Source organism: Penicillium brevicompactum (assembly GCF_028827555.1).
Source record: "Penicillium brevicompactum strain IBT 35665 chromosome Unknown utg000001l_segment0_segment0, whole genome shotgun sequence".
NCBI lineage: Eukaryota > Fungi > Ascomycota > Eurotiomycetes > Eurotiales > Aspergillaceae > Penicillium > Penicillium brevicompactum.
Window position 1 is genome coordinate 556268 of NW_026623203.1, and position 20257 is coordinate 576524.

The 20257-nt window shown below is 49.5% G+C and overlaps 1 protein-coding gene across 1 annotated transcript; it reads right to left on the bottom strand.

Annotated features, from left to right (window-relative positions):
* Nucleotides 1-2027: 2027 nt before the first annotated feature.
* N7506_000124 (uncharacterized protein) lies at nucleotides 2028-6840 on the bottom strand (the record flags this gene model as incomplete). Its single annotated transcript, XM_056949420.1, has 2 exons — nucleotides 2028-4439; nucleotides 4528-6840. 2 exons carry the CDS (start codon nucleotides 6838-6840, stop codon nucleotides 2028-2030), a joined length of 4725 nt encoding a protein of 1574 aa, XP_056815335.1.
* Nucleotides 6841-20257: the final 13417 nt, after the last annotated feature.

Here is a 20257-nt window from a genome sequence, read left to right on the forward strand (position 1 = left end):
TTCCATTGCAAGTTGCTTCACGTGCTTGATGTGAAATTAATCAAGCAAGGGAAGGCCAGAGCATCTCTCCGCTTAGTCTCATACTGATATAAGCTGACTAGCCCAATATGTTGGGTCTTTGCCAAATGGCTGGTATGATTCCTTGTATCCAACATTAGAATTTGAGGTAAGATCCAAGGAACGTAGACTCACATTGTTACTTTATGCCTCATGCTGGGGATAGAAAATGTCAATCTTGCATATCAACGTCGAGCCGCATTTCTTGAATTCTCTAACCCGCAATTGGTCTAGCCCGCAATTTATATCGTAACAGGTGAGAATCGTTGGGAAAATCCGCGGATGCGGTGAGCATCGTTGAAGTCAGCTTCGATGCTCAGTCCATGGCATTGCGACATACATAAATGCTGCATGCAGCCGTGGCAAACTGCTGTTTGATTGCAGTAAATTAATCGACAGATGGCGCCTGCTCTAAGCCGTGTCGAGCGAGAGGAACTCCGCAAGCGCCGGGTCAAGCGAGAGCAACTCCGCAAGCGCCGCAACAATCTATTACGGCGCCACAATGAATTTTGGCTTCTATATGGGATGAAGAGCTGGCTCATCATGGAATCGCCTGATGGTCAGATTTTCACATATCACTCTCACCCAGATACCCCTCCACCCTCCAGGGAAGACATGGTAAGACGATGTTGACATAAGGAATGGTGATTTGCCGCTGATTGGTGAAAGAAAATACGCCCCAAGTCTACTGTTGTTCGAACGCCTCGCTATTATAGCTCCATGGCCTCTGCTCAGCCAGTCGACAAAGAGCCCCCCCGTTCTCTGCGCTCCAGTTCGTCAATACAACAGATGGGAAGCTCTAGCGCAGCTTTTGGAGAATAGTCGTCGCATGTTTTCGTGATCATCGAACCCTTTTGCGCCTACTTAGTTCACTTTGGTGCACAGTGGGATTCGAGAATTAGCAGATCTCAGCGCAGTCGCTGAAGCAATATATCAGCTCTGTATGACATTAAATCTCTTTGGGTTGCTAGCAAATCTTGCTATGTTTTTTGTGTACCCCATACATGCTCTGTGGACTGTGGTATATTGTTAAAGGGACAGTATCTGTCGGATCCGAGGGATGCAGGCACTAGTACTCGAACAAGCACCAGCAAGAAACAGACCAAAAAACGAGTGATTCAACATACATAATTTACTACCCTCTTTGGTTTGTGAAATGGCTTTGGCTCACTGACAGGAGGGGACCGACCGTCGGTGGGTGCTTAGTCACGATGATGGGTTGATGGGCCCCAAATGGGCCCCAAACAGTACAAACATGCCGAGAATTCAGGTGCCAAGCAAAGTTGAACCCTCTTTTTCGGATTTATCAATTACCTTCCGTTTTAGTTACCACCGTTTTTCTACCTTATCACTAAGGTAATTTTTAGTTAATTTTGTTATTTTAGAATTAGTTCCTATTAACTCTTTATATGACGTCTAAAGTCGCGAAAAGACGCGTGTATTTAGGAATTTTATAAATTACAGAGGTTCACTAGAAAGTGGTGGTATATATATCCAAGATCAAAACATGAATATCAACATTTTTCGCGATATCTTGACTTCCACCGGTCGGATCCAACTCAAAACTGAAACATGTAATAGTATCACTACTATAAATCTATCTTTCAAATTTGAACTTTGTACGACTAGTTGAAGTTCGTGTTACAGCGATTACACATGTCGATTTGTCAGCGTTGAAATGGGTTTTAACTAGTTGTCGGAACGTGGTCGTTACAGTACGGACTAATACGGGCATAGCCAATTGAGTACTTGAGAGTGTGTTTTCTATATACTATAGAAAGTGCAGAATAAATAGGGGATGAGCTTAGTAAGGTCGTTGAGAGCCTTACGATCGTCAGGCAGAGGGGGTGCTGAATATTCCTCGGGCGCACTAGTAAAATGGCGACCCTCTTTTGTTGACACACCCCCCAGCAGCCAGCTCATGTCTGAGAACGCGACGTTGAGTGCGATCTTCTTTTCTCACTTCCACCTCATTTGATAAGGTGCTGTATGTTCGTGAGTCCGAGAGCGCGCATGAAACTGCTGTGATTTTGAGCAGGTAAGAGCTTCGTGAGTCCATCCGCGGCCATATCTTTGGTGGGAACCCAGCGGATAGCGATTTCTCCGGCTTGGACGGCCTGCCGAAGCCAGTGATTGTGAATATCAACGTGGCGAAGCTTAGTACTGAGTTGAGGCGTCTCCTTGGTGAGAAGGCCGACGGTCTGGGTGTTATCGCACTGAATTTCCATCGCTTCTGAGTTCTGGTATTCGAGGTTGACCGCGGCGAGTAGACGTTTCCACCAAAGAGCTGATTTCGCTGCCTCGGATAGGGCTAGCAGCTCTGCTTCTGTGGTAGAAGTTGTCACGGTCTTTTGCTTTCCAGCTTTCCAGTCGACTGCCCCGCCGAACAGCTTGCAGAGGTATCCTTCCGAGCTCTTGCGGTCCTTATGGTCGCCGAACGATGCGTCGCTAGCGAATTGAAGGGCAGGCTCGAGGTCATGCATTGGATGGTACTCGCGGGCGAAGTAACGAGTGGAGTCGAGGTAACGGATGAGCCGGTCGGCTGCTTCAAGGTGTTGAGGTCCGGGATTAGTGAGGAATTCGGCCAAGTGGCTGGCAGACTTCGCAGCATCTGGACGGGTGATGATGGTCCCGTATAGAGCGGATCCAACCTTTTGCTGATATTCGTGGATCTGTGAGGCTGTAGCTTGGCCTGTGAACGAAGCCATACGTTCCACGGGCAGTGGTGAGAGATATTTCCGACCACTGGAAAGATGATAGCGTGCAGCTACCGATGAGAAGTAGGAGTCTTGGCAGAGCCAAAGCTTATGATTTTGCCGGTCGCGCAGGATTCGAATCCCAAGAAACCAGGTGGCTTCTCCCATATCGCGAAGCTCCCAGTGCTTCTGGAGCTGCGTGCGGAGCTGACTGGCCTCGCTAGATTTCGAACGATGGTAGACGATGACGATGTCGTCTACATAGAAGAAGACTATGATGCCGCTGCGGGTGAAGAGGCAGAGGTCTTCTGGGACGGCCTGAAAGCCCAGCTTCTCGAGTACCCGGGTGGCTTCTTGTTGCCAGAGTCTCGGGGACTTCCGCAATCCATAAAGGGCTTTATTCAGCTTCCAGCAGCTCTCTCTGTCCGTGAATCCTTCGGGCATCTGAGTATAGACCTCTTCATCGAGAGTACTGTTCAGGAATGCGTTCACGGCGTCGAGCTGCATTGTTTCTAGGTCGAATGCGGCCACCAGGGCGAAGATAGATCTTGCTGTACGAGCTGCGAGGGTTGCGGCTCGTTTCTCTTCTGAATTGATGGCTTGGAGGTCTCCACGGACACAGATGCGAGCCTTGAGCTTCTGAAGAAAGCCATTGCAGTCAAATTTGTAGGTGAAGACCCAGGTGAGAGGCAGCACCTGAACGCTGCGGTCTTGGGGCCTTCGGGAATTGGTGAATGTGCCTCGTATTCCTAAGGATTCAATCTCGAGGCCTGCTGCAGCCAACCAACCTTCGCTGAATGTGTGGCTAACGGCTTGTTTCCAGTTCTGGGGTTCCGGCGGCAGATCATCGCGATGCTTTCGGTGCTGATCAGGCCTTGGTGCAGAGATTGCAGTGGCAAAGGCAGCTAAGACCCCCTCTTGCTCTTCCTCGTCATCGTACGTAAAATAACTGGCGAGGTATGGGTCTGAAGGTGGTTTTCGCTTCCGTTTTCCCTCCACGACATTATCTTCTGATATCCCTTCTTGGCGCCGATGTGGTGGCTGAAAGCCCATCGAAGGTCCGGGTGTGCCTGCTGGAAAGCTGCTTGTGATAGCTGCCTGTGGTTGCCTTGGCGGATCTAAAGATGTTCGGACCGGACCTGGCGGCATCGAGTCTTGAATGAGCTGCTCTGGCACTGCCGGGAGCGAATGTGTGTGTTCAGATGGTATCTGAGATGGTGTTGAAGATGGTGTGAGTTGCCTCGCTAGCGGCGAGGGCAGTGACACCGGAATGGGTGGCTCTGAATGAGCTGGTGAGAACTCCGATTCAGCTGGATGCGGCTCCTTCTCGATGCTTTCCTGCGGGGTTGCGGCCCGCTGGATGTCTGAGAGCGGAGATGGTGCAGCCTGGGTTTGAGATGTCGCAATGTCTTGTGACTGGGCCGAGAGTCGTTGAAGAGCCTGTTCGAGCTCGATGTCTAGCTCATCTTCTTGTACGACTTCTGTGGCTTCTGGAACGAGCTCGGGAGCTGGTTGTCGGGTGTGTTTGTGATGTTTGAAGCTAACATTCTCATCGAATTTAGCGTCCCGTACAAGCTTTACCATGTGAAGCCTAGGGAACCACACACGCCAGACATTCGTGGTTTTATAGCCAGTGAGATAGCCAATCTCAGCTCGTGGGCGCATTTTATCGGACTGAGGAATGCCCTGGATGCGTACGTACGTACGGCAACCATAGATACGAAGATTAGAGAGGTTGATAGGGATTTGGATGCCTGTCCCTAGGCGGTGGAACTCCTGCTGCGGAATGATCCAGCGTCCATCCGGTAGCCTCGTGGGCGATCTGTTGAGGATATATACCGCTGCGTGTACAGCTTCGGGCCAGAGGGACCGCGGAAGGTGGGAGTCGTGAAGCAGTGACCGTGAGGCTAAGATGATCACCCCCCCCAGATCGCTCCGCGTAGCTATTCATCTCGGGTGTGCCTACCAGACTGTGTATGACTACAAATCCACAGTCTTCGAGGTACTGCCGTACGGTATTACCCGCTGAACGTTCGTTGTCATAGTGGAAAACCCGGATTGGAAGGTTGAACCAGTTACGAAGGGTGGCAACGAATCTCCGTACTGCATCCTGGCAGCCGTTCTTCTTTGGGTGCGTTTCCACATGATGATACCGGATACCATCAAGATAGAAGTGAGTGATCCATAGATCACCATTGAACCCTTCCTTGATTTGCATGAGATCGAAATGAACTCGTCCAAGAGCCCCATATACCGGTGCTTGGGCTCGTCGGGAGACTTGACGAGTAGCTTTTGTCAGTTGGCACGTCTCGCAATGCTCGGGGTCCTCTTCCGTGCGCGTCTCCGCTGTGAGCTCAATACCGTCCGCCATCTCAGCAAGTTTTTCGACCCTCTGCTCGTACATATGGGCCAGACGCTGATGCCAGCGTTTTGGAGTGGCTTTGGATGTGAGAGATAAGGCCGAGCGCCGTGGGTGGGTGCTAAATGCTGCTGGCGATGAGAATTGAGCCTGATCTAGCATGAATAGCCCGTCCCATTCCTTTACTCTGGCTACCAGTCTTCCAGATACGGTCCCGATAGCCTCCTTTTGTGTATCCCAAAGTACGCCTTTCTTCTTCATCAAGCCCACGGATAACAAGCTGGTGTGAAATCCTGGTGAATAACGAACGTTTTCGACCGTCAGTGGGACTTGACGGTCCGTTTCTGGGTTTCTGCCCCAGATTTTTACTGTTCCTACTCCGTAAACGCCTGTCTCGGTGTCTCCAACCTGGATGTTTGCGCTAATCTCTTTGAATGAGATAAAAGCTTCGCGGTTATTGGTCACATGACGGTTGGCTGCGGAGTCAATTAGCCAGGCGCTTTTGAGTGGATTCTCGGCGTTATGCGTGAAGAAAGCGTAGGGGACTGGCCGAGGAATGTTCTGCTTGAGCGTATCCTCACTCGCACGGTCGGACTGCTGAGTAACATCATACGTGAAAAAACCGAGTCCGGTGTCATTGTCCGAATCCATGTTGGCAAAGTTCACGCTGTTCTTCGAATACACCTCTTTGTAGAGCTTTTCCGCCTTTGCTTTGGCGAACGGACTAAGCTTTCCGATGGTTTCTGGGATCTTCCTTTCGATAGCAGGATCTGGTTTCCATCCAGATGGCCGTGCGGATACAACTAGGTATGGACATGACTGGAAAAAGTGCTTCTGCCCACAGACACAGTCCGGGAGCTGTCTGGAAGATTTCTGCCGGGCTGACTGCGCTGGTGTTGATCCAGCTTCCTTCTGGCCATCCAAGGTGGCGAACCCCACTGCGGATCCTTTTCCACTCCTTTTCTTCTGCGACGTCGCGCGGAGCTGGCGGAAAGCGTTGATCACGCTGGTGAATGAGACAACATTATCCTCCTTCGTCTCCTTGAAGACTTTTTGGTAGGTATAGAAATAGAAATTCTCATCTAGCGGACGGGCGGCGCAGAGGAAGTCATATACTGCCACACGAGAATTGGTGGTATCAGGGACTTGAGCGCCGACGGCTTCTGTGTATAGATTTTCCCATTCCGTGAGCCATGCATCCACCTGCGAGTCCTTTGGAGACGACCTTGCCTTGTTGAGCCACCTCACCCGCAATTCCAGCATGCGTTCTATTTCCGAAGGGGAGAAACGGTCCTTAAGGGCTTGAAGGAGTGTTCGGGGATTCTCGATATCGGCGATGAGGTGTTGGTGGCTGGTAGCAACAGTCCGTCGGATTTGCTGGCCAACTCGGTCCAAATTTCGTTGTGTCCACCTGAACTGAAGGGTTTGACGATCTTGATGGGCAAGCAGGCGCTGAAAGACCTTGTAATTATCATCTGTCAGGTCTATTATTTCCTGAGCTCCCTCCTGGGCGTCGCCAGGCTGTGTTTCTCGGGGCTCCTCGGGGATCTTCTCTGGATTAGAAGCATCTGGATCCAGATACTTCCACACACCAAGGCTCTTAGCGGTGACCTTGATGGTGCTATACCAGGTCCTCCATTGGTCGGAAGAGCCTAGAATGATGCCTCCAGAGGCGCTGGGGCTGGATCCAGTGTCCAGGGCCTCGAGGTCTTGATATGGAAGTGACATCTCGCGTCCGGTTTGAAGGGACTGTATGTTGACAAGGACGTTCGGCTATGTATAGCTGCAGGGTGGTAAATATCGGTCGATATTGTGTTTACCACGGGCTAATCGGGCTCATAACTGTCGGAACGTGGTCGTTACAGTACGGACTAGTACGGGCATAGCCAATTGAGTACTTGAGAGTGTGTTTTCTATATACTATAGAAAGTGCAGAATAAATAGGGGATGAGCTTAGTAAGGTCGTTGAGAGCCTTACGATCGTCAGGCAGAGGGGGTGCTGAATATTCCTCGGGCGCACTAGTAAAATGGCGACCCTCTTTTGTTGACACTAGTTAATGGGGTGTATGGCCCCCACCAATGGGCCGTGGGCTCGAAGTTTAGGCCCAACCGGCTTATTGCGAGAGTCTAGGTTTACAATAGAGGGTGGTGGAGATGATATGATTCTCGACGATGAGGAATCAAAGCAAAGAATATATTCACCATGGGTACCGGCAAAACCGGTTGCTCAGCCTACTTTACCTTCTATGCCCTTAGTTCGGCGGCAGGTAACATTATCTAGCTGTGAAATAAAAGGTTAGACATGTTCTAAATGCCCTACACGTGTTCAATAGCTAAACATATGTTCTTATTGTACTTTTGATAGTGGACAAAATCGAATGGTTTTTGTTGTGATATGAGGCTGGTGCAGATCAGGAACCAAGCCGCACCGTCGGAATTAGCTCCGAAGTGTCTATACAGACGACCAAGTTGATTTCCAATCAACTTGGCTCATTGTTGTATATATAGGCTCATGTATTCCTCTGAAATAACAAGTCATTTCATACCTCTGAACAACAACAGGTTATGAGCCCGAGAGCAAAATCTCGGGTGCCGTCTCTACTCATCTGAGAATCAACTTGTCAATCTTGATTATATATCTACCCCGCTTTAGCAGTCATCACTATGTCTGCTCTGGTCCATGACTCGCCTGACCGAGCTGTCACGGCCATCGAACCTCTGACAGGAAGCGATAACTTCGCGACCTGGAAACGTCTCATGACCTCCTACCTGAAAGCCAGGCAGGTCTGGGATGTAGTGTCGGGCGACCTTCAGCGTCCCGACTGTCTATTCAAGTACGCCAAACCTATTACGGCGGACATCCACCCCTTGGTGGAGCCCCACCTCAATGGGGCGGTGAGGCAGCGAGCCATGGAAGCGCGCCTCGAAGTGGAGGTCCAGGCATTCGAGCGCCACCGTGAATGGTCGCGCCGCGAAGCCGAGGCCTACCACACCATCTTCCGGTACCTGTCCCCCCACATCAGCATTCATGTCGCGGGACTCGAGACGTCTCGTGACCTCTGGAATGAACTTGAAGAACGGTACCGGCGGATGGAACTCGCCACTTTCTGCGAACTATTTGCTCAACTTCGTGAGACAACCGGCGAACGATGTGCCAGTGCGCGTGATTTTGTTGATCGCGTACGGCTACTTGTACATCGATTGAATGCCATTGCTCCAGGATCAATCGGTGACAAGACTCATATTGCGATACTGCTTACGCAGATCGGACCGGAATACATCCTGGTTGTGGATGCGATCCAGAATGACAAGGATCCGGTCAACCCGACCACGATCGGAAATCGGCTGTCCAACGCCGAGCAGACGGTCCGACGAAAGGAGTCTCCCGTGCCCCCACAGGGAGTCCCAGGACCGTCAATAAATGCAGTGCAGAGAAATCCCAAGAAATGTACCTACTGCAGGAAGCGCGGCCATGTGGTCGCGGAGTGCTGGAAGAAACAGCGCGAAATTCACCTGCCTAGGGACCATGCCCTGAAGGCTGAACGGAGTGCTTCCGGCTCACCAAGAAACAACATGCAAAATATACCGTCAAGCCAGAGAGAAGATCGGCAGGGCCCGCCGACTTCCAAGAGACCGAGGATCAATATCGTGAGGGCGAGGGTGACGACCCTCTATACCCACGCACCGCAACCCCGGTGGATCCTGGACTCGGCCGCCACCAGCCACATCTGCTGGGACCGGAGCTGCTCCAGCAGTCTACGGCCCCACCGCGAGATGTTGGACACGGCGGGCGATCCAGTGGAAGCCGAAGGGATTGGTACGGTGAAGCTCACGCTCCGGGGGAAGTTCAACCAACCCCTGGTGTTAAAGAATGTATACTTCGCGCCACGCGTCGGGATGAACCTGATCAGCGTGCCGAAGCTGTTGCGAGACCGCTACTCGGTGGTGGCGCACCCGCAGAACGTCTTTGTGCAACGCCGAGGACGGACCGTGGGGACTGCCTACCATGCGGAGGAGGATCTGTTGATCCTGCGGTGCCATGTGAGCAGAAGATCTCGAGAGCGAGTCCAACTGGCGAGGGCGCCGGCGACCCGTGGCCATGCAGATTCCCTGGAACCGCAGGCGGTGGCCATGGACGTCGACGACCCTCAGGAGTCAAGTGACGCAGAATGCGCAACGTCAACCTCTGAACTCGGTGGTGAAGCTGTGATACTCGAAGAAGATGCGTGCAAAGGAGTGGACCAGGCATCCGAAGCGATGTGGCACGCTCGGATGGGACATCTGAACCGGGGAGACTTGAGGGTGGTCCTCCGGCAGACCGGCACTCCGTACCGACCGCTAACGCAGGCGCAGCTGCTGGCAACGCCGCAGTGCCCAGCGTGTATGTCGGGTAAGCAGCATCAGAAGAGGAACTCCCGTGCAAGACGGCCACGTCTGCATTCAACGAGAATCTTTGAAATGATCCATTCGGACATCATGGAGATGCCGATCGCCAAAGATGGCTCCAGGTACGTGATCACCTTTACTGACGATTATTCTCGTGGCTCGTGGGCATATGCCATGAGATGGAAGCATGAAGCGCTCCAGAAGTTCCGACAATTTGAGGCCTGGGTGCACCGACAGTTCGGCGCCCAGATCAAGAGGTTCCTCACCGACAATGGGAGAGAATACCTGCCGATCGGAACACACCTCGAGACCCAGGGAGTTGAGTTTGACACCTCGCCGCCATACTGCAAAGGGCAGAATGGACTGGCCGAACGCACGAATCGCACTATCCGGGAGCGGATCAACACGCTCCTGTCTGATGCGAACCTTCCTCCTTCCTGGTGGACCGAGCTTGTGGACACGGTGGTCTATTTGAAGCTGCGCGCGCCAGCATCAATTTTGCAGAAGAAGACCCCGTACGAAATCATCTACGAGAAGCCGCCCTCGCTGTTGCATCTGCGACGGATTGGCTCCCGCGCATGGGTGTTGATCCCGAAAGAGCAACGAGCAAAACTCGGACCCAGATCCTCCGAGTGCCGATTGCTAGGTTACTATGAACCGAACCAGTACAAGCTGTATGAGATTCATTCAGGCAAGACAGTATTTTCCCGTGATGTCGAGTTCGATGAGAGGACCCCAGTGGCGCCACTCATCGAGGGGGAAACAGGCAACGACCTCCCGGACAACGCTCCTCCATCACCTGTCTTTTCACCAGTGGTGCCACCTCCATCTAGCGCACTGCCTACGCCACCAGCATCGCCTCCAGACTTGGCTGAACGACTGAAAACGCCATCTCAGCATGTGGAAACACTTCCACCGGTCAATCCAATCGAACAGGAAGCAGAGTCCACACAGGACCTCGGCTATTCCATCTATGGCCGCAGAAGAAGACCCTCACGGCGCTTGCTGGAATCACTTGGCAAGGTGTACACCGCAGGCGCACTGAATCCCAAATCTGCGCGCACAGTCGATCCGTCGACTTTCCACGAGGCCGTGTCGTGCCCGAATCAACTGGAATGGTGGGCAGCCATCCAGAAAGAATATTCGTCTCTTCTCGAACACGGAACATGGGAAAAGGTTCGGCGAACAGACGTACCCGCCGGAGATCATGTGATTGGCTGCAAATGGGTCTTTAAGACCAAAGCCAACGGAACGCGCAAAGCGCGACTGGTCATCAAAGGCTACCGGCAGAAGCACGGCATCGACTACCATGAAACATTTGCTGCGGTGTCACGGATGGACTCGGTTCGCTGCATCATCGCCAGCGCCGTGTTACGAGGATGGAAGCTTCACCAATTTGATGCGGTCACTGCATTCTTACATGGTGACGTTGACTCTTCCATCTACATGGAGTTGCCTGAAGGCTTCGAAGAACCGGGATACGTTTGCCGGCTTCGTCGTTCCTTGTATGGACTCAAGCAGGCCCCGCGGATTTGGTACCAATGCGTCCACCGCGTTCTGGCCGCTCATGGCTTCACCATGGCACAATCGGACAACTGCGTGTTCTATAAATCCACTTGCGTGATCTGCGTCTACGTCGATGACTTTCTCGTTGCTGCATCAACCTCGCACGAGATAGACCAAGTGCAACGAGCACTGGAAAAAGAATTCCGATTGAACGACCTTGGAACTCCACGTTCGTTCCTCGGGATCCAATTAGACTACCATGCCGACGGAGCCGTTTCCATTCACCAACAACAGTACATCCAAAAGGTTCTTTCCGACTTTGGCATGGAAACCTGCCAGGCGAAATCTACCCCTATGAATCCCAAGCAAGACTTGAATCGCCGTCCAGACGAAGAACCTCCGGATGAGGAAACAAAAGCACGATACGCAACCGCCATCGGTTCATTGATGTATCTGATGGTCGGAACGCGGCCGGACATTGCGTTCGCGCTGGGTACGTTGAGTCGCTTCACGTCTCAGCCGCAATCGCACCATCAGGTTGCCCTGCAGCGATTGCTTCGCTATGTCAAAGCCACGCAATGCCATCGCATTACATACCGCAGTGGTCAGTTGATCGGATACACAGATGCCGACTTCGGTGGCTCCGTCGTCACTGATGGGGCATACTCCACGTCTGGCTATGTGTTCCAACTTGCAGGCGCACCAGTCTCCTGGTCGTCCAAGAGACAGGGGGAAGTGGCCACGTCGACGACTCATGCCGAGTACATTGGACAATACAATGCCCTTCTACATCTGCAGTGGCTCCGCACCTTCCTAGCAGAAACGCAAATGTATCGGTCCCCGGTCACCAACATCATGGCTGACAACCAGTCCGCTATTGCCCTCTCGCGCAATCCCGAGTTCCACAAACGGACCAAACATTTCAACGTGAAATTCCATTATCAGCGAGCAGTGCTGAATGCTGGCGAGATTGGTCTTCAATATGTTCCTACTCAGGAACAGGCCGCTGACGGTCTCACCAAGCCGTTGGGACCTACGGCTTTTGCCAAGTTCTGTAGTCTTCTAGGAATCGAAGCCTTGGAGACTCGGAGGCAACAAACGTGACAGCGCAGGCGCTCTTTCCACTTTATTTTCCCACGAAGGTTTTTGAGTGGTTTTACCGAGGCTTGCCTACACAGCGTTAATCCAGTATCGCCTTGCCAGCAAAGCGATCCTGAGGGGGAATGTTGTGATATGAGGCTGGTGCAGATCAGGAACCAAGCCGCACCGTCGGAATTAGCTCCGAAGTGTCTATACAGACGACCAAGTTGATTTCCAATCAACTTGGCTCATTGTTGTATATATAGGCTCATGTATTCCTCTGAAATAACAAGTCATTTCATACCTCTGAACAACAACAGTTTTCACTAATTTAAAGGGGAAGGTCGCTCGTGCGACCGTGGGTCACGTTGTGTGGGTAGCCCAGTGGCTAATGAGCCAGCGGAATAACCTTGTCCCGCATCCGTCTCCGACGCTATCTACCAGTAACGTGCCTCCGGCGATGCCGGTGGAGTCGACCGTGTTGTGCGCTTGAATCGAGAACAACTGGAACATGGCATAAGCAGACAGACCGTTTCTCAAAGGGTTAAAACACTCACTGATGGGGTCACTAGACAGATCGTTGTTTCGTCTCACGCTGTGAGCGCGTAGTGGGACAGGTGTCTGCGTTGCAAAAGAACTATCAGCGCAAGTCCTCGCGATACCGTGCTGTATGAACAGCATCCCTTACTTCCGGCTCTGATGTGAACATGATTGCCTTTAAGGGCCTGGAAGTCTAGTAAAGTTTTAGCATGTCTCGAACTCGGACGAAGCAAGGGCCATACCACTGGAATCGTGACCAGCAGGACGCTCAGGATGAAGATCCCCAGCGCAATCATCTTGTTTATACAGAAAAGTCGAAAGCACCGCAAAGCAAAGAAGAGAAAAATCCGCCGTTATATATCCGGCCCCTCCTTGGTAATCCAAAGAAACAAATAAAATGGTATTACCGGTATGAGAGAGCTACCGACCGCTGTGAAGTCACAATTTAAATTGATGAGCCCGCAGCAATATGATGCTATCACCAAAAACATGAGGATATGCGACCTACTGACACAGTCACCTCAATTTTACGTCTGGCTCATTCGACAAATTCCTCACATGCATACAACGGTGTATATGTAGGAAATCTTGTCAGCTCGCTGGCTCGATGTCGTTTCACTGACTTCCAACTTTGTTTGACAACACCAAAGAGCTGAAATTCACAGCTCCAATCACCTCTATGGCCCAGAATGATTTGCTAAATGAGGGTATGTCGGACACCTAGGTATTGACAACTGCAGTGGATGTGTATTAGCTAACCATATTGGATAGGAGTGATGGAGATCATAAGCTCATCGCCCGGATTTTCGGCTGACTACTTTTCGTTTCGCGCTCAACACCATATCCTGCAGGTCATACAACGTCAACTCGAAAATCATGCCTTCCGCTTCCTTCGGCAATGGCTTCTGTCGGACTCTCTCGCGGCCGGATGGACGTGCCCAGAAGCTTTAGAGTTACACAAGTTCTTTCGATTCTTGAAAGCTCATCGAAACAAAGTCAAGGACGAATGTTTTCAGTTGACTCTGACCGCGTTGACAGGATGGCATCGCGTGATTACCAGTATTCGCCACGCAGCTGTGCACCGCATTCCACACGATCGGAAAAATCTCCTTAAGATGCTTCGCGGGGCCATTGAATTTTCGAAATGCATCGCTGGCTTCAAAGAGACCAAAAGTCTTTGTCGCATTCAAGAGTTCGTGAAGACAGCGCTGTCAGAGTTCGACCAGCTGACAGCCCAGCTAAAGCAAAAAGCTCTCCTAAAGATTTCTTTATGTGAATGCCGCCCCCAGCATCTGGATCGGCGGATCATCTTGCTTCCGGAAGCGGTCAAGAGAGTGCTTCAGAGCATTGAAGACGATTTTGTCTCCAAAGTGAAACGGTTTTTACGCGCGGAGTTCAAAAGCTCCTAAAGCTCGTCGGTTTATCCCTACAACGCGAAGCGCATGGTGAAATGCACGGCCCCTCTGCTGTGGCTAATATGAAAAATACATAGGGTTCCGAAAGGAATAAAGGAATGCGAATATACAACATAATCATATTCGCAGTCCGCGAATATGAATATATGAATTTTTTATTCGCGCGAATAAACGCATTATTCATATTCGCATTCATATTATTCATATTATGAAATTCCTCCGCATTAATACTTTGTCCGGTACAGCGGTTATCGTATTACCGAAATGCGCTTAGTGGTCGATTTCACAATACCATCACTTCATCAGCAAAGCTAAGCTATGAATTTCCATTGCGAATATATGCTGGGAGGTACAACCTACCTATGTAGAGTTGACCAGCTTGATATACCATAGTGGATCTTTTTGAGACATGATACTCGTTCACGTGGGTCTGTCCATAGAAACTTGACACCGGCCACGAAGATCCGTTAATATTATATATATCTGTCAACCTAGTTGCAAATCATCTTAGGCAATTAAACGAATAGCTCTTCTCAGTTCCCTGATTTTATTCCAATACACTCCAAACTTGGTACACAAAGTAGCTTTGAGAAATAGCACGTAAAAACGCGTTTACTCCACGACCCAGAGCCTCCAATGACCCTGGCTGCATTTATTTACATTTAGAATCGTCAATATCGCGTTGCAGAAAACAGAAAAGAGATCTATCAACTTTCCACGTCAACAAGGGCATATAAAGCGTGAACATGACTAGGCTTATCAACCATCATCCTATCCTCAAATCCCCTATCAGTTTCTAACCCCAGCCCAGGTAGCTCAAGGTATATAATGCATCACCGTCGATACCATTTTAATATACTAATACCAGGAAACAGTAACATGGTATTTATACCTAATCCGTCCATACAAAGAACGCGTGGTCTTCCACATCGAGACTATAATACTCTACACAATAGCCTGGTTTCATCACCTTCAGAGCAGTTTAAGGAATCCACCTTTAAAACAGGACGCCCTTACTCTCCTAAGCCTTCCCCACCTAGGAACACCGAAGACACGCCTCAGACGAAACAGTCTTATTCTTTGCTTAGCTCTTCCCCCTCCCCGTTTGATCCTACATTTTCAGAAAGCAGGAGCAATACTAGTAGTCCGCACCCACATAAAAAACAAAAAACCAAGTCGTATTCTAGTTGGACTATTAAGCACTTTTAGACCACAGATCTAGATAGCACTTAGTGTCAGCAGGGTGGCCCACTAAAAAAAGACCGACTACTGATTTGCAAATATTGCAGCTAGTCCTCTAGAGATTCGTCACGCTATAATTCCACTTCAAATTTATTGGTGCATCTCTAGAAAAAGCATCGTATCAAGTCTAGAGCTGACTCCATCTTCTTACCCGCGGTCGAAGGAAATCTCAACCAGTTCTTGGAGTCGCTGAGAAAGAAGGTTGGCGTTGAAGAAATACTAGTCCGATAAGTCATTTAAACAAGACAGCCTTTTACAGTAGTAGAGCATCCAGCTTTCAAGGCACTTATTAAAACAACGGGGGCTTCTTTACCCATCAAGACTGCTAATACTCTTTTTAACCGAATCAAAGAAGAATTCCATTCAAGTAGGGCTTCAGTAAAAGAGGAGCTTACCAGGAGTAGCCGCACACTCGCTTTATCTCTTAACGTTTAGACATCGGAAAATCAGATTGCGATAATAGGTATCTTTAGCTATTGGATCACCCCCGATTTTAAAAAGCGAGATGAGCTTCTCAAGTTCACCAAGATCAATAGGCCACATTCTGGAGAGAATCTAGCAGAAATTGTATTAAAGATACTCGCCGAATTAGACATCACACCAAAGCTCCTAACTATCATAGAAGACAATGCAGGTAATAATGGGACGCTCTGTGATAGCCTGTATAACCAGCTCCTCAAGAAGTATAATAATAACGATAACCACTTTCGCATTAGGCCTCTAATACAATTCCGCAGACAACCAAGCTTCATTCCTTACCTTGCCCATATCCTCAATCTAATTTACAAAGATATGTTAGCTTCTTTAAGAGCTAGTTCGGCTCAAGAAGCAAAGGCGATCCTAGACGACATAGCCATTCATACTAACCCAGCATTCAACTCCATTCACAGCACAAAAGAAGCAATCATAAAAATACAACTTCTGACGCTATAGATCGCCCGTAACCCACAGCGCCACCGGGATTAGAAAGAAGTATCACCTAAAAAACAAGTCAGTTATGATGTTGACACCCAATAGAACTCAACATATATCATGATTCAAGATACCCTTCAGCTACAAACTGAGCTAGGACAGTTTGTGCGGATACATCCAGAAATTCAGGCCCTCCAGCTTACCGATAACAAGTAGTCGACACTTCAGCAAGTAGCCAAGATCCTCAAGCCATTCTAGGACCACACAAACTCTATTTCAAAGACATACCCAACAATTGTAGAAAGTCTACCAATTTACTGAAGTTTAGACGATTTGTTAAATAACATTCGAAATGCGGAGAGAGATTTTGAAGACGTGAACATTGAAATTCGCAATACAGTGGAAAGAGGCATTCATAAGATAAACAAGTTTACTAGGAAAATAGACGACAACCTTCTTTACTATATAGCTTCCGTGTTAGATCCGCGCATCAAATCGTCTCTAATTATGTCTCAAATAAGCGAGCAAGATTCAGGGCTTATCGTCTCGCAAATACGGGAATTTCTTAAAAAGAATACCCTCCAGAGCCATTTACGTCATATGAAGTTGACCATCCACGTCCAGCAAGGATATCGGAAACAATGTAGAGAACTCTGCGCAAAGTCCAGCCATCCAAAGAGACATCTTTGTCGGATATTGACAAGTATTTAGATTCCCCGCCGGTCAACTGGTCCCACCACATGATCGGCGATACAGACGCAGAATAGGTCCTAAAATAGTAGAAGGCAAACGCCTTTAATTTTCCACTCATAGCAAAAGCCGCTCACGATTACCTACCCATCCCTTCAGCAGAAATCGGGATTGAGCGCGAGTTCAGCAATGCTCGAGATGTCTTGGGCCTCCGAAGGCACCGTCTGAACGCGGAGACTATGCGATGGCTAATACTATTGAGAGGAAAGTCTCAGACATAAATCTCCACCGGTGCATGCATGTAATTTTCAGTACTTCGATATTAAAGACAGGCACATAATTCGCTATGGAATAAAGTGTCTGAGCATGATTGATGTATTCGAATGTAATGAAACGAATGGTAATGTATGGTATTTTATTATATGAATAAATATGAATTAATCATATATTCATGAATATTGCGAATATGAATAAAGGGCTTATTCATATTCATATGATTCAATTCATATTATTCATATTCGCAAATATTCATGAATATTCATGAATAATCATATTCCTTTCGGATCCCTAAAAATACATAGCACGGATTCTGATATGCGATTCAATTGTTGCAGAAAAACCTCAAGCCACAGATCAAACCTCGTCTAGTATTCAAAGTCACCCCACGGCCTTTGTTTTAAATCCAGCTCAACCGGTTATCCTAAATGGTCTTGACAGGCCAAAGACACAAAGCTCCCAAAGTGTCAAAGCCATCGAACTGAAGACTGTCGAACAGAAGAGACCCTCCACTGCTGCTTCCACTCCTGCTCTGCACTGGTTTCCTCAGCTCGGGATTTATCAAGAGCCACTCTCAATAAAACAATAGCTCGAATCAGGCGCGGGTCACCAGAAGGGCTTTTTGCGGGGTTGAAATGATACTGCAGAGCAAGACTTTGGGTTGCGTCCATTGTGGTGCTGACGAGTTGGTGGAAGCTCTCAAAACACTTGGAATAAAAATTGTTCTCAAGCCCCTGCTGACTATATTGTTGCATTCGTTCGGCCTTTAACTCCAAAATCGACATTTGGGGTTGTGTTTTGGATTTTCTCAGTCGCGGCCGTGTGGTTTCCAAGGCCATAGTAGACCCACGAGCCATAGAGATTTGGTGGTCCAGTAGATTCATCTCAGGAAGAGATGGCTTGATTTGTAGGGTAGTTGATATGGTAGTCATAGGGATAGCATCTTTGGCCGTGTCGGTGGATCGACTGTAGATGCTTGAGGTGGTGTCGCCAGAGCGACCGCGAATTTGTTTTTGAAAAGGGTTCATCGGATATTGATCGCAGACTGACGTCTCAGGTCACTGAAACCGAGGTTGGGCTCGAGATTCGCAGGCTTTTTAAGAACGAAAGGTCTGTTTTATGGGCGAACGCAGTCGATTGGTGCTCTTGGGTACTTTCTCAACGGCTTTCCTCGCATTCTCACCACCGTTGGCGGACCTCGAATTCTTAGTCGTAGACCAGCACCGGCAGAGCACCACGCCAGCCTGTTGATAATCCCAACGATGTTTCTAGGCGCCAATTGCACCGCCATTCTAATAGGTGGTATATTGGAGACGGCGCATGGTTCTTTGCCACCGAGTGAACTTCATGACGATTTCTTTTGCAACGCCCTACTCGCAATATCTAGATTTTTTACAAACAAGGGCGGCCATCACGTGTGTGCATAGCGCAGAAGTACCGACACGGCATGTTGGAGTTTAGACTCAGACGGCCTAAGCATAATATTGATTTGTTTTGATTGTTCCCAACTGGTTTTATTGCCAGGGTAAACCAGAAAGACAGAAAGGGGCGGGGAAAGCGGCAGACGAGACTGGGCACGGGCCCCGTCTTATTGGATGCCAGAGTTTCCTGGATTTCCCGTCTAGCCTAAATTGAATATTGCTTCTAATGTTAACTTTTATCTTCCTAGAACACCGAATGACAAATCTACACAGCTCAGAGCCGCCGTCTTTTCTGCCCAACAGTAGGCTCCAAGAAGTGGACTAGTCGCTTTGACCCACGATAGCAGTAACAAGATCTCCGTGGCGGCCAATCTAGGATTTGATGATCTGCACGTCCAAACTGAGCGTAAGCCTTCTGCTCATCGAGAAATTCTAGCGTCGATTTGGGGAAGCCGCCAATCTTTTCACGAAAGGTATCATTGGCAATCTCAATTGAGACTCTTTCCTCAAGGCTGGTGACCCGAAAAGCAACGCCCTTTCTGAAATATCCACAAAGTTGGCAAACGTCGACTGGATCTATGCTTCCCAAATCGTGGTCCTGACCAGACCGAAACCTGGCGCCGGGGAACTCGACAAGAACTCGCTGCAGGATGTCGGTAGGGTTCGGTCGTGAACAAAGAACAGATCCCCGACAATAAAAGGAAGCATTGCCCTGGACGGGAGATTCATCTAACTCAAAGAAAAACATGGCCGACGCAAGAATGCTCCTCACAAGCTCAGCTGGCACTGCAAAGTCCATATTCGACATTATTTCCAGCGAGCACGTATCGTCTAATGCTGGCAGTGTACCATCGATGGCCTGGTCCAGCCGGAAAATATCGGGTGTCGACGAATGGGGAAGATAATTGAGAGCTTCCAAAAACCCTTGCCTTCCATCCATAGAGGGAGAAGACATCATGGCCCGAAACAGTCGGGGAAGAGCACCCTCCCGAATGCGATCAAGAAAACCAGTTGAATCGCTGGGGCTAGACGTGGAGAATCCTGTTCCGACAGATAGGAGAAGGTCGTGCCTTTTCGCCATGGGCCAGATAATGCCCGACTCTCGCAAAGCAATGGCTAGCGGATTGTTCGCCCGAACCCCACCATCTTGCAAGAGACCAAGGCCTGGCAAAGTTTTGGTCTGGAAGTAACTAGAGAGTGTCAGCGCGATACTATGTCTCATGGTGTCTGAACTCACAAGGGTGCTGCAACACTGCATATAGCTCTGTCAAAAGCTAATCGTTAGCAAAATCGGCTACTACTATTCACATTGGGTGCACTCGGACAGTCGACTTACGCTTCCCATAGAAAAGGATCCTCCCGGTCATCATGTGGCGCCAAAAATTGATAGGCGGTATTTGCGGAACGTGGGCTTTTTCTTCGGTAGTTGGCCAATACGCAGGCTTTGCCATCGGAGGTACGACTTGCCACAATAGCGATCCGGCAACCCGCAGGGCTAGCCGTGGCAACATCGAACATGCGGCGAGATGGGCCAACGGCTGCTTTGAAAATTTGTGACAGCCCATCGGAATCATAAAGACCATCTGTGATCAGGTTGAACGCCGAGGCAAGCCACCGAATAGAGCGAGGGACTGGGCTATTTGAGGAAGGACGAAAGATATTTCGCGCAAGGTCGGG